Source organism: Syngnathoides biaculeatus, chromosome 11 (genome assembly GCF_019802595.1).
Source record: "Syngnathoides biaculeatus isolate LvHL_M chromosome 11, ASM1980259v1, whole genome shotgun sequence".
Lineage (NCBI taxonomy): Eukaryota > Metazoa > Chordata > Actinopteri > Syngnathiformes > Syngnathidae > Syngnathoides > Syngnathoides biaculeatus.
This window is the reverse complement of record NC_084650.1, coordinates 30,394,367-30,411,708: the sequence shown is the minus strand read 5'-3', so window position 1 is coordinate 30,411,708 and position 17,342 is coordinate 30,394,367. Positions and strand designations below refer to the sequence as shown.

The 17,342-nt window shown below is 48.3% G+C and overlaps 1 protein-coding gene across 9 annotated transcripts in view; it reads right to left on the bottom strand.

Moving 5' to 3' along the window:
- Window positions 1–17,342, bottom strand: part of LOC133509082 (protocadherin gamma-C5-like) — a 121,016-nt gene that overhangs the window by 51,683 nt on the left and 51,991 nt on the right. The window contains exon 1 of one of the 9 annotated variants that reach the window (XM_061835779.1): window positions 13,680–16,361. The exons of 5 other annotated variants lie outside the window; for them this stretch is intronic. In XM_061835779.1, the coding sequence (XP_061691763.1) occupies window positions 13,680–16,061 (2,382 nt within the window). In that variant the 5' untranslated portion in view covers window positions 16,062–16,361. Of the gene's footprint in view, window positions 1–614; window positions 3,173–4,465; window positions 7,053–9,761; window positions 12,326–13,679; window positions 16,362–17,342 lie in introns of those variants that run through there. 3 more of the 9 variants (XM_061835776.1, XM_061835780.1, XM_061835770.1) reach the window with 3 other exon arrangements.

Genomic DNA, 17,342 nt, shown 5'->3' with positions numbered 1-17,342 from the left:
GAAATGTCTTTGGACATCTTTTTCCTTTCCTCATCTCCTTGGGGTTCAAACTCTGAACTTAAAACGGGGGCAACAGTTGCAATGCACGAATGCCTTCACAGTTCAATGAATCAAGCAATGTAGAGGAGCAATGAGTGTAAAAAGTCATTTTGGGATGAGGTGGTGGGCAACGTCATCTAATCTTGACATTACAAGCGGGTCAACACAACATGGCTGAAAATCATATCAGGTCACCAACATCAAGAGGAAAGTCATGTTCATCCAGAACGTTCTTTGCCCTCTAAATCTCCGTTTACTTTGCTGAATGGTAAAATGTGAACATCTGCTGGTTGGGAAAAAATTATCCAAAAAAAAAAAAAAATGGACACAAACAAACCCAAAAGGACATGAATTTCAATCTTAAACCAACTAAAACACAGCTCTATGTTTCCTCTGATGCTGCCTTCTCACAATTGTTTTCCTTGTCAATAAAATGACAAATAAGTGATTGGAGCAGTCTCATAAATTGGGAGATGCTGGGTGGAATATATTGGGGTCAACTGCAATCATTCATTTGTAGTTGAGACAAATAGAAAGACTGACTAGAAAACTCAAACAACACACAAGTGACTAACCTCTACAGGTGAGTCAAGTTCGTCCAGGATGTTCCTTTCGCTGCGCAACTTGTGCGCGGTGCCCGTCGAAGTGGCGTCCACGAGCAGCACGTTGTGACCGGCAGCACTTTTGGCGGATCGGGCGGTGCCGCAGGCCTCGTAATTGTAGACGTGCGGGAGAGTCCCCGCCGTCCCCAAAGTGTCGGAGTAACGCGGCGGATAATACGGAATGACGGGGAGGTTGGAGCCGTACGGGACGCGAGACTGTCTCCACCTGTACACTTTGACCGATATGATGAGCAGCAAGCAGACCACGAAGAGGAAGGAGACCACAGCCAAAGCCAAGACCAGGTAAAAAGTCAGCCGCTCGTCGGCCTCCCGCTCGTCCTCGTCGGCGAACTCCGACCTCAGCACTTGGGGGAAGCCGTCCGCCAGCGCCACGTTAACCACCACCGTAGCCGAACGAGAGGGCTGCCCGTTGTCCTCCACGACGACGGTCAGTCTTTGTTTGACGGCATCTTTATCGGTCACTTGGCGGACGGTTCGCATTTCTCCATTGTGGAGGCCCACTTCAAACAGCGCCCCCCTGTCGGGGGAAGATTTCTGCTGCACTTTGTAGGAGAGCCAGGCGTTCTGGCCAGAGTCCACGTCCACCGCCACCACTTTCGTCACCAGGTAGCCCGCGTCCGCCGAACGAGGCACCATTTCGGCGTGCGGCCCCGAGCCGCCCGTCTGGACCGGGTACAGGACCTGAGGGGCGTTGTCGTTCCGGTCCCGGATCAGGACGCGGACGGCGGCCGCCGAGCTCAGCGGAGGGGATCCGGAGTCGCGGGCGCTCACGTTGAAGCGGAAGGACTGGATTTGCTCGTAATCGAAGGATCGGAGCGCCCGGACCACGCCGCTCTCCGGATGGACGGAGACCAAAGAAGACACGGCTACTCCGTGAACTTCTTCCTCCTCCAGGAAGTACGACACTCGAGCGTTCTGGCCCCAGTCTGCGTCTCTGGCTTTCAGCGTGACTACGGAGAGACCCGCTGCGTTGTTTTCCGCAACGTGGGCCTCGTACGAGCTCCTCTCAAAGAGGGGCGGGTTGTCGTTGACGTCCGAGATGTGCAAGTTGAGAGTGACGCTGCTGGAGAGGGAGGCCGCGCCCTCGTCGCTGCACGTCACGCTGATGTTGTACTCGCTCGACCGCTCTCGGTCTAACTCCCCGTCTGTCACTAAACTATAGAAATTATTGGATGTAATTTTGATGGCAAATGGTACATTTTCCCCGATTACGCAGCTGACCTGCCCATTAGCATCTGAATCCGGGTCGCTGACACTCATTAAAGCGATGACAGTTTTGACGGGGGCATCTTCTGCCACTGTGCCAGATGATGAAATCATATTCACAATGGGGCTGTTGTCGTTGACATCGATGACATCGAGAATGATTTTGCTGGAATCAGAGAGCCCCCCTTGATCAATGGCCTCAATGTCAATGTGATAATTTTTCTCTTTTTCATAGTCGAGCGGTCCATTCAGTATGACGTCACCCCCGCCATTAATGTGGAACAGCTTTGACGCGGCATCCATGCTATTCCCGATGCCATACACGACTTCTCCGTTTGCTCCCTTATCTGCGTCTGACGCGCTCACTTTGGTAATGAGTGTTCCGACCGCGGAGTTCTCCGTGATGCTGGCTTTGTACACAGCCTGACTGAAAACGGGCGCGTTGTCATTTGCGTCCAGAACGGTGACGCGGATCTGCATTGTTCCCGTCAGCTGCGGGTCTCCTCCGTCCTCGGCCGTCAGAACCAAAGACACCTGCTCTTGTTTTTCCCTGTCTAACGGCTTCTGCAAAACCATTTCGACCTTTTTGCTGCCATCAGACTGACTGTGCAGTTTAAGCCCAAAACTGTCGCTCGGCTTCAGGGTGTATCTCTGAAGGCCATTCGGTCCAATGTCTGCATCAAACGCTTTTTCCAGCATGAATTTAGAGCCCACGACGGCCGATTCGCTGATTTCAAATTTCCTCTCGTCTTTTTGGAATACTGGCGCATTATCATTAATATCCGTGATTTCCACCGTCACGGGGAATAATTCCAAGGGATTTTCCAGTGTGATTTGGAAATGTAAAGCACAAGGCGTCGTCTGCTTGCAGAGCAACTCGCGGTCTAGTTTTTCTTTGATGAGGAGGACTCCTCGTTCCCTGTTCAGCTCGACATACTGCGCGCCGTCTCCCGTGTAAATGCGAGCCCTGCCCGCCTTCAGCCTCCGGACGTCTAAGTCCAAATCGCGGGCGATGTGACCGATTAAAGCTCCTTTCACCATTTCCTCCGGAATGGAGTAGGTGACCTGCCCCGTCGCGCAGCCGAGACACAAGATGAACGCCAACAGTACTTGCCGTCTCATTGTCCTGGCCGACTCCACCGCTGAACAAAAGAAGCCGTCGTTTATTCCCCTTCTATGTAACGAGTCCACCGAACGGAGATTTAAAAACGGGAAAGAAAATGCTCGTTTATCCAAATGTGGGGATATCATTGAGATCCGCCGTGAAATATCCGCCCGCGTTGCGCTACTTCGACGACTGACATCGCGTTTCATCCACGCAGAGAGGAAATGTGGGGAAGCTTAAAAAATATAATAAATGTAAACGTGAGGCAACAGCGTCCCGTAGAGTTCAACTGGCGCAAGTGCAAAACAAACAAACAAACAAAAAAAAAAAAACGTTATCTCCTGTCCTGTAATTTCGGATGCACCGAGAAAGAAAAAAACCAAACAAACAAACAAAAAAGGAGAAAAACGAGCGCGGTCATTTTCATGAAATTGATCTGGGGAATAAAGAAATACTGCAGTGATAACCTCAAGTTTAGGGATTTGGTCACGTGCTGTTTACAATTTGCATGCAGGCTGCAGAAGTTGAAGCATGAAAAAGAAAAAAGCAAGAGGGGGTCGCGACTGTGGGGCAGTGACGTCACTGTCACTGTCCACGGTGCTGGGCGAATTCGAGCCCCAGTCACGCACAGATGCGCAATTGAACACCGCAAAATACATGACAAAGAGCCAAACTCAAGAAAACAGTCTTATTCATCTCGGAGCTCTGATTCCATATCAAAACCATTGCAGAAATTGTAAAGTGCTGAAATGTACTCAGAGGAAGCGTCCGAAATGCAAGACAGCATATTTGAAGGAGAAAACACTTTTGTCTCCAAGGTTGTGACAAAAGAGGATAGATAAGAAAAAACACACATTCTGCCCGTATCAATGAAGTTATGACCTCTGCGAACATACATGTCAATTTATGTTGCTGAGTAATGTAACGAAAGTTGGGACCAAATGTCCGAATTTGGACATAGACAGGCCCAAAAGGACATTTGAACTCAAATATTTAACCAACTATGAGATAATTCGATGTTTCCTCAGCAGCTGCTGCCTTAGAACGAAATAAAACCAGAATACAGTCTCATGTATTGGGGTCCTTGCGTTTGCCATATCGCTTATCCTCACATGAGTTGCAGGCGGGATGGAGCCTATCCCAGCTGTGTTCAAGCGAGAGGCTGAATGCACCCTGAACTGGTCGCCAGCCAATCGCAGGGAACATTCGTACAACAAACAAACAACCATTTGCATTGTATTCACACCGATGGCCAATTGAGAGTCTTCAATGAATGCAGGTTTTGGGGATGTGGGAGGAAACCGGAATGCCCAGAAAAAAGCCACACAGGCAGGACCAGGTTTTGAACCCCAGTCCCCTGAACTGTGAGGGACATGTGCTAATCAGTTGGGTCACAATGCCACCTATATTGGGTCATCTACAATCGTTGATGTGTAATTGTGACAAATAGAAAGACTGACTGCAAAACTTGAACAACACTCAAGTGACTAACCTCAAGAGGAGAGTCAGGTTCGTCCAGGATGTTGTTTTCCCTCCGCAACTTGTGCATGGTGCCCGTCGAAGTGGCGTCCACGAGCAGCATGTTCTGACCGACAACACTTTTGGCGGAGCCGGCGGTGGCGCAGGCCTCGTAATTGTAGACGTGCGGGAGAGTCCCCGCCGTCCCCAAAGTGTCGGAGTAGCGCGGCGGATAATACGGAATGACGGGGAGGTTGGAGCCGTACAGGACGCGAGACTGTCTCCACCTGTACACTTTGACCGATATGATGAGCAGCAAGCAGACCACGAAGAGGAAGGAGACCACAGCCAAAGCCAAGACCAGGTAAAAAGTCAGCCGCTCGTCGGCCTCCCGCTCGTCCTCGTCGGCGAACTCCGACCTCAGCACTTGGGGGAAGCCGTCCGCCAGCGCCACGTTAACCACCACCGTAGCCGAACGAGAGGGCTGCCCGTTGTCCTCCACGACGACGGTCAGTCTTTGTTTGACGGCATCTTTATCGGTCACTTGGCGGACGGTTCGCATTTCTCCATTGTGGAGGCCCACTTCAAACAGCGCCCCCCTGTCGGGGGAAGATTTCTGCTGCACTTTGTAGGAGAGCCAGGCGTTCTGGCCAGAGTCCACGTCCACCGCCACCACTTTCGTCACCAGGTAGCCCGCGTCCGCCGAACGAGGCACCATTTCGGCGTGCGGCCCCGAGCCGCCCGTCTGGACCGGGTACAGCACCTGAGGGGCGTTGTCGTTCCGGTCCCGGATCAGGACGCGGACGGCGGCCGCCGAGCTCAGCGGAGGGGATCCGGAGTCGCGGGCGCTCACGTTGAAGCGGAAGGACTGGATTTGCTCGTAATCGAAGGATCGGAGCGCCCGGACCACGCCGCTCTCAGGATGGACGGAGACCAAAGAAGACACGGCTACTCCGTGAACGTCTTCCTCCTCCAGGAAGTACGACACTCGAGCGTTCTGGCCCCAGTCTGCGTCTCTGGCTTTTAGCGTGACTACGGAGAGACCTGCTGCGTTATTTTCCGCAATGTGGGCCTGGTACGAGCTCCTCTCAAAGAGGGGCGGGTTGTCGTTGACGTCCGAGATGTGCAAGTTGAGAGTGACGCTGCTGAAGAGGGAGGCCGCCCCCTCGTCGCTGCACGTCACGCTGATGTTGTACTCGCTCGACCGCTCTCGGTCTAAGTCTCCGTCTGTCACTAAACTATAAAAGTTATTCTCAGAGGTTTTGAGCATGAATGGAATATTATCGTTGATAAAGCATTTTACAATTCCATTATCTCCCGAATCGAAATCTTCTACGCTGATAACAGTAACAACTGTATTTATTTTGGCATCCTCCGATATCACATTTGATTTAGACATAATATTTATTTCTGGTTTGTTGTCATTTACATCCTGTACATCTATAATCAACGTGCAGGAATCTGTGAGTCCTCCATCATCACTCGCCAGTAAATTAATTTGAAAATATTTTGACTTTTCAAAATCTATGTTTCCAATTAATGAAACCTGTCCATTTTCTTGATTGATTTGAAATATATTTCTGACGTTGTCAAGGGTGTTTGTTATGGAGTATGAAATTTTTGCATTGGAGCCGGAGTCAGCGTCCGACGCCGACACGGTTGCCACGATCGTCCCCGCAGCTGAGTTCTCAGTCACGGTTGCTTTGTAAGTGTGCTGCGTAAACACGGGGGCATTATCATTCACGTCTAACACTGTGATGAGAATCAACATCGTTCCCGACATGCGCGGCTCTCCTCCATCTCCAGCCGTCAACACCAGCGACATCTGCTCCTCTTTCTCTCGGTCTAAAGGCTTTTGTAAAACCATCTCCACGTTTTGATTTCCATCCGCGTTATTTTGCAGCTTCAGAGCAAAGTGATACGATGGTTTTAATTCATAAATATTAACGCCGTTAACGCCAACGTCAAGATCTGCTGCCCTTTCTAGAACAAATTTTGCTCCGGTGCTCGCAGACTCGCTTATTTTAAATGTCATCTCACTTTTTTCGAAGCTTGGCGCATTGTCATTAATGTCCGTAATCTGCACAGTCACGCTGTAAAATTCGATCGGATTTTCCAAAATGATCCTGAAGTGCAGCGCACAAAGCTCGGCGTGCGCGCAAAGAGCCTCTCTGTCGATCCTCTCCCTGACGAGGAGGAGTCCTTTCTCTCGGCTCAGCTCGATGTATTCTTCATTGTTCCTGGAATAGATCTCGGCTTTGCCCGAAATCAGCCGTCGCGTTTCCAGGCCTAAATCTTGCGCGATGTTGCCCACCAACGAGCCTCTGCTCATTTCCTCGGGAATGGAATAGCTGGCCTGGCCGTAGGCCGCGTCGAGGGCCAACAGAGACACAAACATCGCCACTTGCGCCTTCATTGTTCCGTCCAATCCTCCCCGGTAGGGCGGGCCGGCTGGAGCTCCGCTCTGCTTCTATTCCACAGAAAAAGCGCCTCCTCGCTCGCACTTAACTGTCGCATACAATCCACTCCCAATTGCAGCCAAACCGCCGAAGGTGCAAATATTTGGCCAATATCACGAATCGGACGGACCAGCACGTCGAGTGATCCGTTGTGCTCCCGTCGCGTTCTCTCTGTGTTGTGTCGACGTTCCGCGGGAGGCGCAGCGCCAATCCCGCGGCCGCTCGTCAAATTTCTGGTCAACAGCGTCCCCAAGAGTCCATTTGGTGACAGTGGAGCCTTGGGAGGGGATTCGACTCCATTTCCACATGACACCAAACGCGACATATCTATCTATTCGATACAAACTACATAAAATATGTAGTTGCCAAAGCCGTAATTTAGGGATATGATTTTTTTTGTCACCACAATGATGCGCATCGTATAGGCGAATGAGCGTTGTGCTCAATTTCTCTGCTCTGGAATGCTCTCCAGCATAAAAAAAAAAAAAAAAAATCAAATAATTCCACTTCGATACTGTATTTTGTGTACTAGGTTGCTTTCTTTTCAAGGACTGAGACGTGTGCATATGTTGGCATGAGGAGCCGTTTTCAGCGCTCAGGTGAGCTGAGGGAAGCACGCCCATTGATGAAGACGTTCAGCTTCCGTGCCACCCCCGTTAACATTACAAGTAGTTGTTTTTTCTTTAATCCACTGTATGCTTTGCGAAATGTCTTCAAAAGCAAACGGATTTATCTTTAACGCCACTGTGCGATGGTGTATCTTTCTGTACAGTGTCCAAAGTGGGTGAAACACTTGCTAACTCACGATTTGCGCATAGTTACTCATAATGCGAGCTCGGACATGACTTTACTGTGCATTCATGTTCATACAGTACAGATGGTAATGCTGAAACTAGTTAAACTAAATAGCTCCCATTAAAAATGAATTAATTGTATTTTGGTAAAAAAAAAAAAAAAAAAAAAAAGAGTGACGTGATTGAAATAAAAACGTTTTCCAGTTCCAAGGGTGTTAAATTATCTGCATAGAGATTTAAAAGCTGCTAAAAGCAAAAATAGTCCATTTTAAAAGGTAGTTCATTTCATTTGTGGTCCAATAGAAATTGTGAAATGTGAATCCATGCTGAATATTTTGTTCAGCAAAAAGGTTCAACTGCGTCTCCACTTGAGGAAAAACAACCTGGCCACAAAGTTGGAGTCTGCTGACGTATTTTGTCTCCGTTTGTCACGCGAGTCGCAAAACGTCAGAGGACAATCGAAACAGCAACGAAGACGATTGGCTGGCTTCTCAACCTCCATGACGGATATTTACTCCTCTCGGTGCCTCAGCAGAGCTCAAAACGTTATTATTTGAGGCGCAACAAAATCCTGCTTCTCAACTGTTTGAGCTCCTGCCATCTGGACGGCGATTCGAATGCACAAAAGCAAAGAGCAAAAGACGATGGAACATTTGGGGTTTTTTTTCCGAGCCATCACCACCCTGAACTCTAATTTTTCCTCTAGCCACGCTGATTTCAATATCTTGAGCGATACTTCTAATGGAGTCCATTTTGCGCATGCATTTTAATGTATTTTTTAAATTCTCATTTTCACGTGATTTTGGATATGCACTGTCGCACGAGAGACTCTCCAATTTCATTGTAAAGTTTGGTATGATGAAAATAAATAGCTTTTATTCAGTCATTTATCATTCCAAAATAGCACTACGTACTCGTGTGTATATGTTTTCCAGATCATGATGCAATGATTTGTATATTCCGTCTTGGTTATGAATGAAAGACATTTTGAGTAATTTTGTCAACGTACTATGAGGTCACGTTGATGAACAATACTGAGTGAAGTTGATCTGTACTTTCTAAACTGTTTGTGGCGCTGTGAGGGGTGGGCAGGGGGACGGTTGGGGGGCGCGTGCTCCCCAGGCACTACCCGTCCTTTGCGCTTTGTTCCCCAACAATATTTAAGTTTATTTATTTTGAGTGACATTTGGTTTCAATCCCAAGGAGCTCAAATGGGAAACATATTTGCTCCTTTTAAATAACAAATAGAATCATTTTGAACACACTGTTCAGGGTGTCAGGGATGAAAGCGCAATCACAAGAAAAATACTCAAATGGCAAAGTGGTAAATGTCCAACTGAAAGCAAAAGTAGATGATCATTTCAAGGGATGTGAGCCACAACTTTCTTAACATCACCGGCTGATTGTACACGAAATAACAAAATGAGACAAACTTTCCTAGTCCACCAGATGCATAAACTCCAGATGGAATTTTCTACTCGGCAAATAAACTTTCCAGGGATTTTCTTTCAGTATCACAAGAGCTGATGATTTCAGTCAGATTGAAGAACCCCAAAAAGGAAAAAAAAAAAAATCAACTTCAACAAAAATCAACAAAAGTTCCTGCATAGCCAAGCAAAGAGCGAAGCCGCTTGGCAAGAACAATCCAAACGACCACACGCCACACTTTCAGCAACCGCTGAGATTAATTTTCATTGGAAACCATCAAGGCTGGCAGTGACCAGGAAAACGGAGGTAAGTTTTAAGAGCTACAAACAATATTAAAGCACTGCCACTGTTTTCAACACAGGACAAAGATTTACTTCCACCAAATACCAACACGTGTTCAAATGGAGAAGAAATATTTGAGAATGATCGCAAAGCTGTCCATGGTGCTGAAACTACCTGTTAAAATACTCTTGTATGGTGTTTCTCAGGAATCAAAAGACAACCCCCCCCCCCCAACTCCCAAAACAGCAGCTCTTGCTTTTGCACCTTCATGTTTCATGAAGGGAACAAAATGCTTTGAAAATGACATGAAATCTTCTAATGCAAAAGTTAAACAACTTTACAAATATTTAAAGTATGTTCAACTAACCTCAAGTGGGGAGTCAAGTTCATCCAGGATGTTCTTTTCGCTGCGCAACTTGTGCACGGTGCCCGTCGAACTGGCGTCCACGAGCAGCACGTTGTGACCGGCAGCACTTTTGGCGGATCGGGCGGTGCCGCAGGCCTCGTAATTGTAGACGTGCGGGAGAGTCCCCGCCGTCCCCAAAGTGTCGGAGTAACGCGGCGGATAATACGGAATGACGGGGAGGTTGGAGCCGTACAGGACCCGAGACTGTCTCCACCTGTACACTTTGACCGATATGATGAGCAGCAAGCAGACCACGAAGAGGAAGGAGACCACAGCCAAAGCCAAGACCAGGTAAAAAGTCAGCCGCTCGTCGGCCTCCCGCTCGTCCTCGTCGGCGAACTCCGACCTCAGCACTGGGGGGAAGCCGTCCGCCAGCGCCACGTTAACCACCACCGTAGCCGAACGAGAGGGCTGCCCGTTGTCCTCCACGACGACGGTCAGTCTTTGTTTGACGGCATCTTTATCGGTCACTTGGCGGACGGTTCGCATTTCTCCATTGTGGAGGCCCACTTCAAACAGCGCCCCCCTGTCGGGGGAAGATTTCTGCTGCACTTTGTAGGAGAGCCAGGCATTCTGGCCAGAGTCCACGTCCACCGCCACCACTTTCGTCACCAGGTAGCCCGCGTCCGCCGAACGAGGCACCATTTCGGCGTGGGGTCCCGAGCCGCCCGTCTGGACCGGGTACAGCACCTGAGGGGCGTTGTCGTTCCGGTCCCGGATCAGGACGCGGACGGCGGCCGCCGAGCTCAGCGGAGGGGATCCGGAGTCGCGGGCGCTCACGTTGAAGCGGAAGGACTGGATTTGCTCGTAATCGAAGGATCGGAGCGCCCGGACCACGCCGCTCTCCGGATGGACGGAGACCAAAGAAGACACGGCTACTCCGTGAACTTCTTCCTCCTCCAGGAAGTAAGACACTCGAGCGTTCTGGCCCCAGTCTGCGTCTCTGGCTTTCAGCGTGACTACGGAGAGACCCGCTGCGTTGTTTTCCGCAACGTGGGCCTCGTACGAGCTCCTCTCAAAGACGGGCGTGTTGTCGTTGACGTCCGAGATGTGCAAGTTGAGAGTGACGCTGCTGGAGAGGGAGGCCGCCCCCTCGTCGCTGCACGTCACGCTGATGTTGTACTCGGATGCAGATTCTCTATCCAAAGCTACTTCCGTGACTAAACTATAAAATCCATTCATTGTGTTTTCAATTTTGAATGGAATATCATCATTCACATGACATTTCACTTCTCCATTCCTGTCCGAGTCGGGATCATTTACACTTAACATGGTGACGACAGTATTCTCTGCAGAGTCCTCTGAAATGGAATCGGATTTGGACAATATTTTTATTTGAGGACTGTTATCGTTCACGTCAATGACGTCGATCAGGATCTTACTTGAATCAGACAGTCCTCCGTTATCAACTGCTTCAATATCGACTTCTAATAATTTTGTTTTCTCATAATCAATGTCACCAGTTAAAATAACCTCACCCGTCGCACTATTAATTTGAAATAATTTGGATATGAATGTATTATGGGATATGACATAAGATATTTGTCCATTGGAGCCACTATCTTTGTCGGAAGCACTAACAGTTATCACACTGGTTCCCTTGAGAGCATTCTCGCTAATTGTCGCCCTGTACAAGGTTTTCGTGAAGACAGGAGCGTTATCATTCGCATCCAAGACGTGAACAAGAATCTGCATTGTTCCTGACCTGCGAGGTTGTCCGCCATCAAAGGCTGTCAAAGACAAAGCAATCTGCACCTGCCGCTCTCGATCCAGCGGCTTCTGCAATATCATCTCCACCTTTTTACGACCGTCTGCTTGATTTGATAATTTGAGCTGGAAATTGTCGGTTGGAGTGAGCGTGTAGCTTTGGAGGCCATTTGCGCCAATGTCCGCGTCGATGGCTTTTTCCAGCACAAATTTGGAGCCGACGACGGCCGACTCGCTGATTTCAAAACGTTTGCTGTCTGATTCAAAGCTGGGAGCATTGTCGTTTATGTCCGTGATTTCAATGGCCATGCGAAACAATTGCATGGGACTTTCCAGAATCATCTGCAAATGCAGAGCACACAGCGTGTTCTCGCCGCACAGCGTCTCTCTGTCTATCCTCTCCCCGACGAGCAGGAGCCCCCTTTCTCTATCCAGCGCGACGTATTCCGTGCTGTCCCCGGAATGAATGCGAGCTCGCCCGGATTTGAGCCGTTTCAACTCCAAACCCAAATCTAGAGCCACGTTCGACACCAACGAACCTTTCTCCATTTCCTCCGGGATCGAGTAGCTGACTTGGCCCAGCGCGGAGGGGAAATAAAGAACCGAGATGAGCAACACTACTTGCCGAGCCATGGCCTCAAATCGATATTCCACCGCTTCCCGCTCCATCGAATCCAAATAAATCCAAACCAGAAATGGTGAAAAGAGACGGCAGCCGTCCGCATGCACGCTTGGGTGGGAAGTGGCTGGAAAATGACTGCTGATTGTCGACAACGTCCTTGTGTCAAAGGGAGGGACTCGCTGAAATCAAGTCGGAGACTGCCACACTCTGGCCGAGAGCGGACTTTTCAGCTCACCGCGCCACAACAAAGGCTCGCTGACGTGTTCAAAACGGCAAAATTGATGCCACACACAACGCGCCCTTCAAATAATAAAAAAAAAAAATGTCATTTCATATTCGTGAGAAGACAAATCAGTGTTTGGGAATTGAAATGCAGAAATAACATCCACCGATACAGAAACAATTCAAGCGCAGGCCTACTTTGCAGTGAAGGAGGCCGACAGGCCGATCCATATTTTGGTTGTCATATTTGTATACTGGCAAAATAAAGCAAGAAATACATTCCTCCATTCGTTATTCAGGTTGAGGTTCAGGCAGTTTTCAGTCAAAAAGAAGTTGTACAATTGTGCTCTTGATGAGGATATTTCACGCCTGTGTGTTCCTGTCTTACGTGTAGATGAGTTGCAATTTTGCCATCGTGGCGATTGATAACTAAAGCAAATGCAGTCCAACTCATCTGCGGCCACAGCCTTTACTTTTATTGTTATTATTAGCCAAACAGTCAGCAGACTTTTTCGTGTCAGTCATCGTCAAAGGTGGGTAGCGGAGACAATAAAATGTACTCATTTAAGAATACTGTTACTGTACTAGAATATGATTAGAAAGTTGCACTACAAAAAAAAAACTAAAAAAACTAAAAAAAATAGAAGAGCGTGAAAGTACTCGGTAAAAAGAAAGATAAAACAACTCAAGAACTGAGTAGTCAGTACCTTCAAATTTACTTTTTAAATTAGACCGTGATCATCAAATACAATGAAAATTAAATATCAACATGCAAATTCTGATATTGTGCAACAATATATCACTCGATCGAAAAATGGCAAAATAACTTCTTTGTACAATAAAATTCACCCATCCATCCATTTTCTGAGCCGCTTATCCTCATGATGTTACATATTACTACGCACCTCTGGCCATATTCTAGTTTTGAAGGGATGCACGAATTAGACAGGTTTCATCAGCCTTTAGTCCAAAAATGGACCAATATAAAAAACAGAACTAAAGCAAAATAAGCAAATATTTGTTTGCGAAAATGTTAAAAGTTTTGGAATTTATCTGTTGTCATGACACTTGCTGAAATGTAGAATAGCATTAAGCTGGTGTGAAGAAAATAAACGCCCAAAAAAGATTTTTATGTGGTATGTACATATTTGTATGATTTTGTTTTCAAATTTTAGGAAACATGATCACAACGATTGCTAAGTGAGACAAAAAGCTCTGATGAGTAAAAATTGTGGGGCGATTGTCATTTAAACCTTGAAAAAACGAAACAACAACAAGCCCAGGAAACGTTTTCACAACATGAATGCAAATGATGTCATGTGACCAACCTCAAGAGGAGAGTCAGGTTCGTCCAGGATGTTCTTTTCGCTGCGCAACTTGTGCACGGTGCCCGTCGAACTGGCGTCCACGAGCAGCACGTTGTGACCGGCAGCACTTTTGGTGGATCCGACAGTGGCGCAGGCCTCGTAATTGTAGACGTGCGGGAGAGTCCCCGCCGTCCCCAAAGTGTCGGAGTAGCGCGGCGGATAATACGGAATGACGGGGAGGTTGGAGCCGTACAGGACGCGAGACTGTCTCCACCTGTACACTTTGACCGATATGATGAGCAGCAAGCAGACCACGAAGAGGAAGGAGACCACAGCCAAAGCCAAGACCAGGTAAAAAGTCAGCCGCTCGTCGGCCTCCCGCTCGTCCTCGTCGGCGAACTCCGACCTCAGCACTTGGGGGAAGCCGTCCGCCAGCGCCACGTTAACCACCACCGTAGCCGAACGAGAGGGCTGCCCGTTGTCCTCCACGACGACGGTCAGTCTTTGTTTGACGGCATCTTTATCGGTCACTTGGCGGACGGTTCGCATTTCTCCATTGTGGAGGCCCACTTCAAACAGCGCCCCCCTGTCGGGGGAAGATTTCTGCTGCACTTTGTAGGAGAGCCAGGCGTTCTGGCCAGAGTCCACGTCCACCGCCACCACTTTCGTCACCAGGTAGCCCGCGTCCGCCGAACGAGGCACCATTTCGGCGTGCGGCCCCGAGCCGCCCGTCTGGACCGGGTACAGGACCTGAGGGGCGTTGTCGTTCTGGTCCCGGATCAGGACGCGGACGGCGGCCGCCGAGCTCAGCGGAGGGGATCCGGAGTCGCGGGCGCTCACGTTGAAGCGGAAGGACTGGATTTGCTCGTAATCGAAGGATCGGAGCGCCCGGACCACGCCGCTCTCCGGATGGACGGAGACCAAAGAAGACACGGCTACTCCGTGAACTTCTTCCTCCTCCAGGAAGTACGACACTCGAGCGTTCTGGCCCCAGTCTGCGTCTCTGGCTTTCAGCGTGACTACGGAGAGACCTGCTGCGTTGTTTTCCGCAATGTAGGCCTCATAGGAGCTCCTCTCAAAGAGGGGCGGGTTGTCGTTGACGTCCGAGATGTGCAAGGTGAGAGTGACTCTGCTGGAGAGGGAGGCCGCGCCCTCGTCACTGCACGTCACGCTGATGTTGTACTCGCTCGACCACTCTCGGTCCAATTGACTGTCAGTGACTAAAGTATAGAATCCATTCAAAGATGTTTGTATATTGAAAGGAGTGTCATCATCTTTAACACACTCCACTTTTCCGTTATTATCTGAATCCGGATCACTTACACTTAACATCGCTATGACAGTATCAGGAGGCGAGTCTTCTAATATGCTGTCAGATTTGGAAACGACATTAATGTGAGGGCTGTTGTCGTTGATATCAAGCACGTCCACCACCACCTTCGCGGAATCGGACAGACCTCCCTTGTCGACCACCTCCAGGTCCATTTGATAGGAAGTGGCCTTCTCAAAGTCGAGGCCACCTGCCAGGGTGATGATACCACTTTGCTGGTCGATATGAAAAATATCAGACAGATGGCGCTTGCTGGGGGATATCAGGTACAATAATTCACCATTGGCACCGATGTCATGATCAGAAGCACTCACGGTCGTCACGCTGGTGCCCTTGGGTGCGTTTTCAGATATTTTGGCTCTATAAATGCGTTTTTCAAAGGTGGGTGCGTTGTCATTGGCATCTAACACACGAACAAATATTTGCATGGTGCCTGACAGCTGCGGCTCGCCTCCGTCCATCGCCGTTAATAAAAGCCTGACATCATCCTGCTTTTCCCGATCGAGAGGTTTCTGCAGCACCATTTCCACCTTTTTACTTCCGTCAGCCTCATTCTCTAATTTTAAAACAAAGTTATCAGCAGGAGTGAGTGTGTATTGCTGTAAGCCATTCATCCCAATGTCCAGATCGATCGCTTTCTCCAATATAAATTTGGAGCCCATGACGGCCGACTCGCTGATTTCAAAGCGTTTCTCAGCGTTGGCAAAGCTGGGCGCGTTGTCGTTGACATCAGTAATTTCCACCGTAACGCGAAACAGCTCCATTGGATTTTCCAGAATGATCTGGAAATGCAAAGCGCACGGCGAGGTCTCGCCACACAGAACCTCCCTGTCTATCCGCTCCCGGATCACCAGGACTCCTCTCTCCTTATTCATGCCGACGCACTCAACACTGCGGCCTGTGTACACGCGAGCCTTGCCGGAATTTAGCCTCTTGAGATCCAAGCCTAAATCGTGCACGACGCTCCCAACCACGGAGCCTTCGGACATTTCTTCAGGGATGGAATAGCTGACCTGGCCGAACACGCAGCGAAGGCACAAAGCCGAGAGGAACAACAGGACTTGCCGTCTCATTGTGTTGCTTGCGGGGCTTGTTTTCCTTCAGCAATTCAAATGCGACAAGCGAACAAATCCGCCTTGGAAAAAAAAAAAAGCCAGCAATCCAAAGCAAATTCAATACAATCCAATTTGATGACGAGTCCTGAATCCCCAACGTTCGCACGCAGCGCGACGACTGCTCGAAATGTGCGATCAGCGACGCAGCAGCACGGAAGGCAGGGACAAAGAGTAGAAAGAGGAAAAACAACAACAAAAAAAACCCCAGCAGCTATTCCATCTCAATACGCATGCTAACAGCGCCGCTCTGAGATGAAAATTTGAAACTACAACATGAAGTAGAAAAGAAAAGTCACCCGCCACCAAAACGACCGCCAGTCATCAAAACTCAAATGATGAGAACTTAAACAGAAGTAAAGCTAAAATACGAATGTGCTGTAATATGCATCTTGTATAAAATGTGTTGTTATGATAATATTCAGTGATTACGTAACAAACGACTTGCAGATAAGATCGTGGTGACGTCACTGCCACGGAAAGAATGTGGAAGTGACGCAACACTGGAGGTCATTTCAGCAACTTGACCGCTGTCCGTGGTGCTGACACGTCACCGTTTTGGAGTTTGACACTTGCCTCAAAGGCCCAACATGACATCAAATTCGTTTTGTCATACATGTAATGACAACCTGTCACACGGACATTGGTTATACTGAATATAAAATAAGCAGTTTTGGGAAATTAAACTGTTCAATCAAATACTACATATAATGAAAAAGTATTCATCCCTTTCTTGATTTCTGTTTTTATTTTTGGATATCGATCTCGCGCAAAAGTTTCTGATCATCAAACCAATTTGAACATCACTCACAGACAACCCAATGAAATACAAAATGCAGTTTCCATCTGACAATTCCATTTATGAAGGCACAAAAACTCCAAACCTTTCCGACCCTCAGGGAAAAGGCAATTGAGACCCCCGTTGAATCACAAAGTCACTGTGACTAATCACAAATTTGGGAAGGGTGAGTCAAATTTCACAAACCAAACCAAAACCTGATGACCACCTTACTTGTTGAATCAAGAAATCACTGAAATAGAATCTGTCAGAGAACATGAAGTCGGCTACAAGATCTGAAGAACCAACGCCTCATGCCACGATCCAAAGAAATTCAAGAAGAAATAATAAAAAAAAAAAAAAGTTATCGAAAACCATCAGTCTGGTATAGAGGGAATGCGTCAACGTCATAAAATCACGTGATTTTTTTAATTTATGCCGACATAGTGCCGGTCTAACAAAGC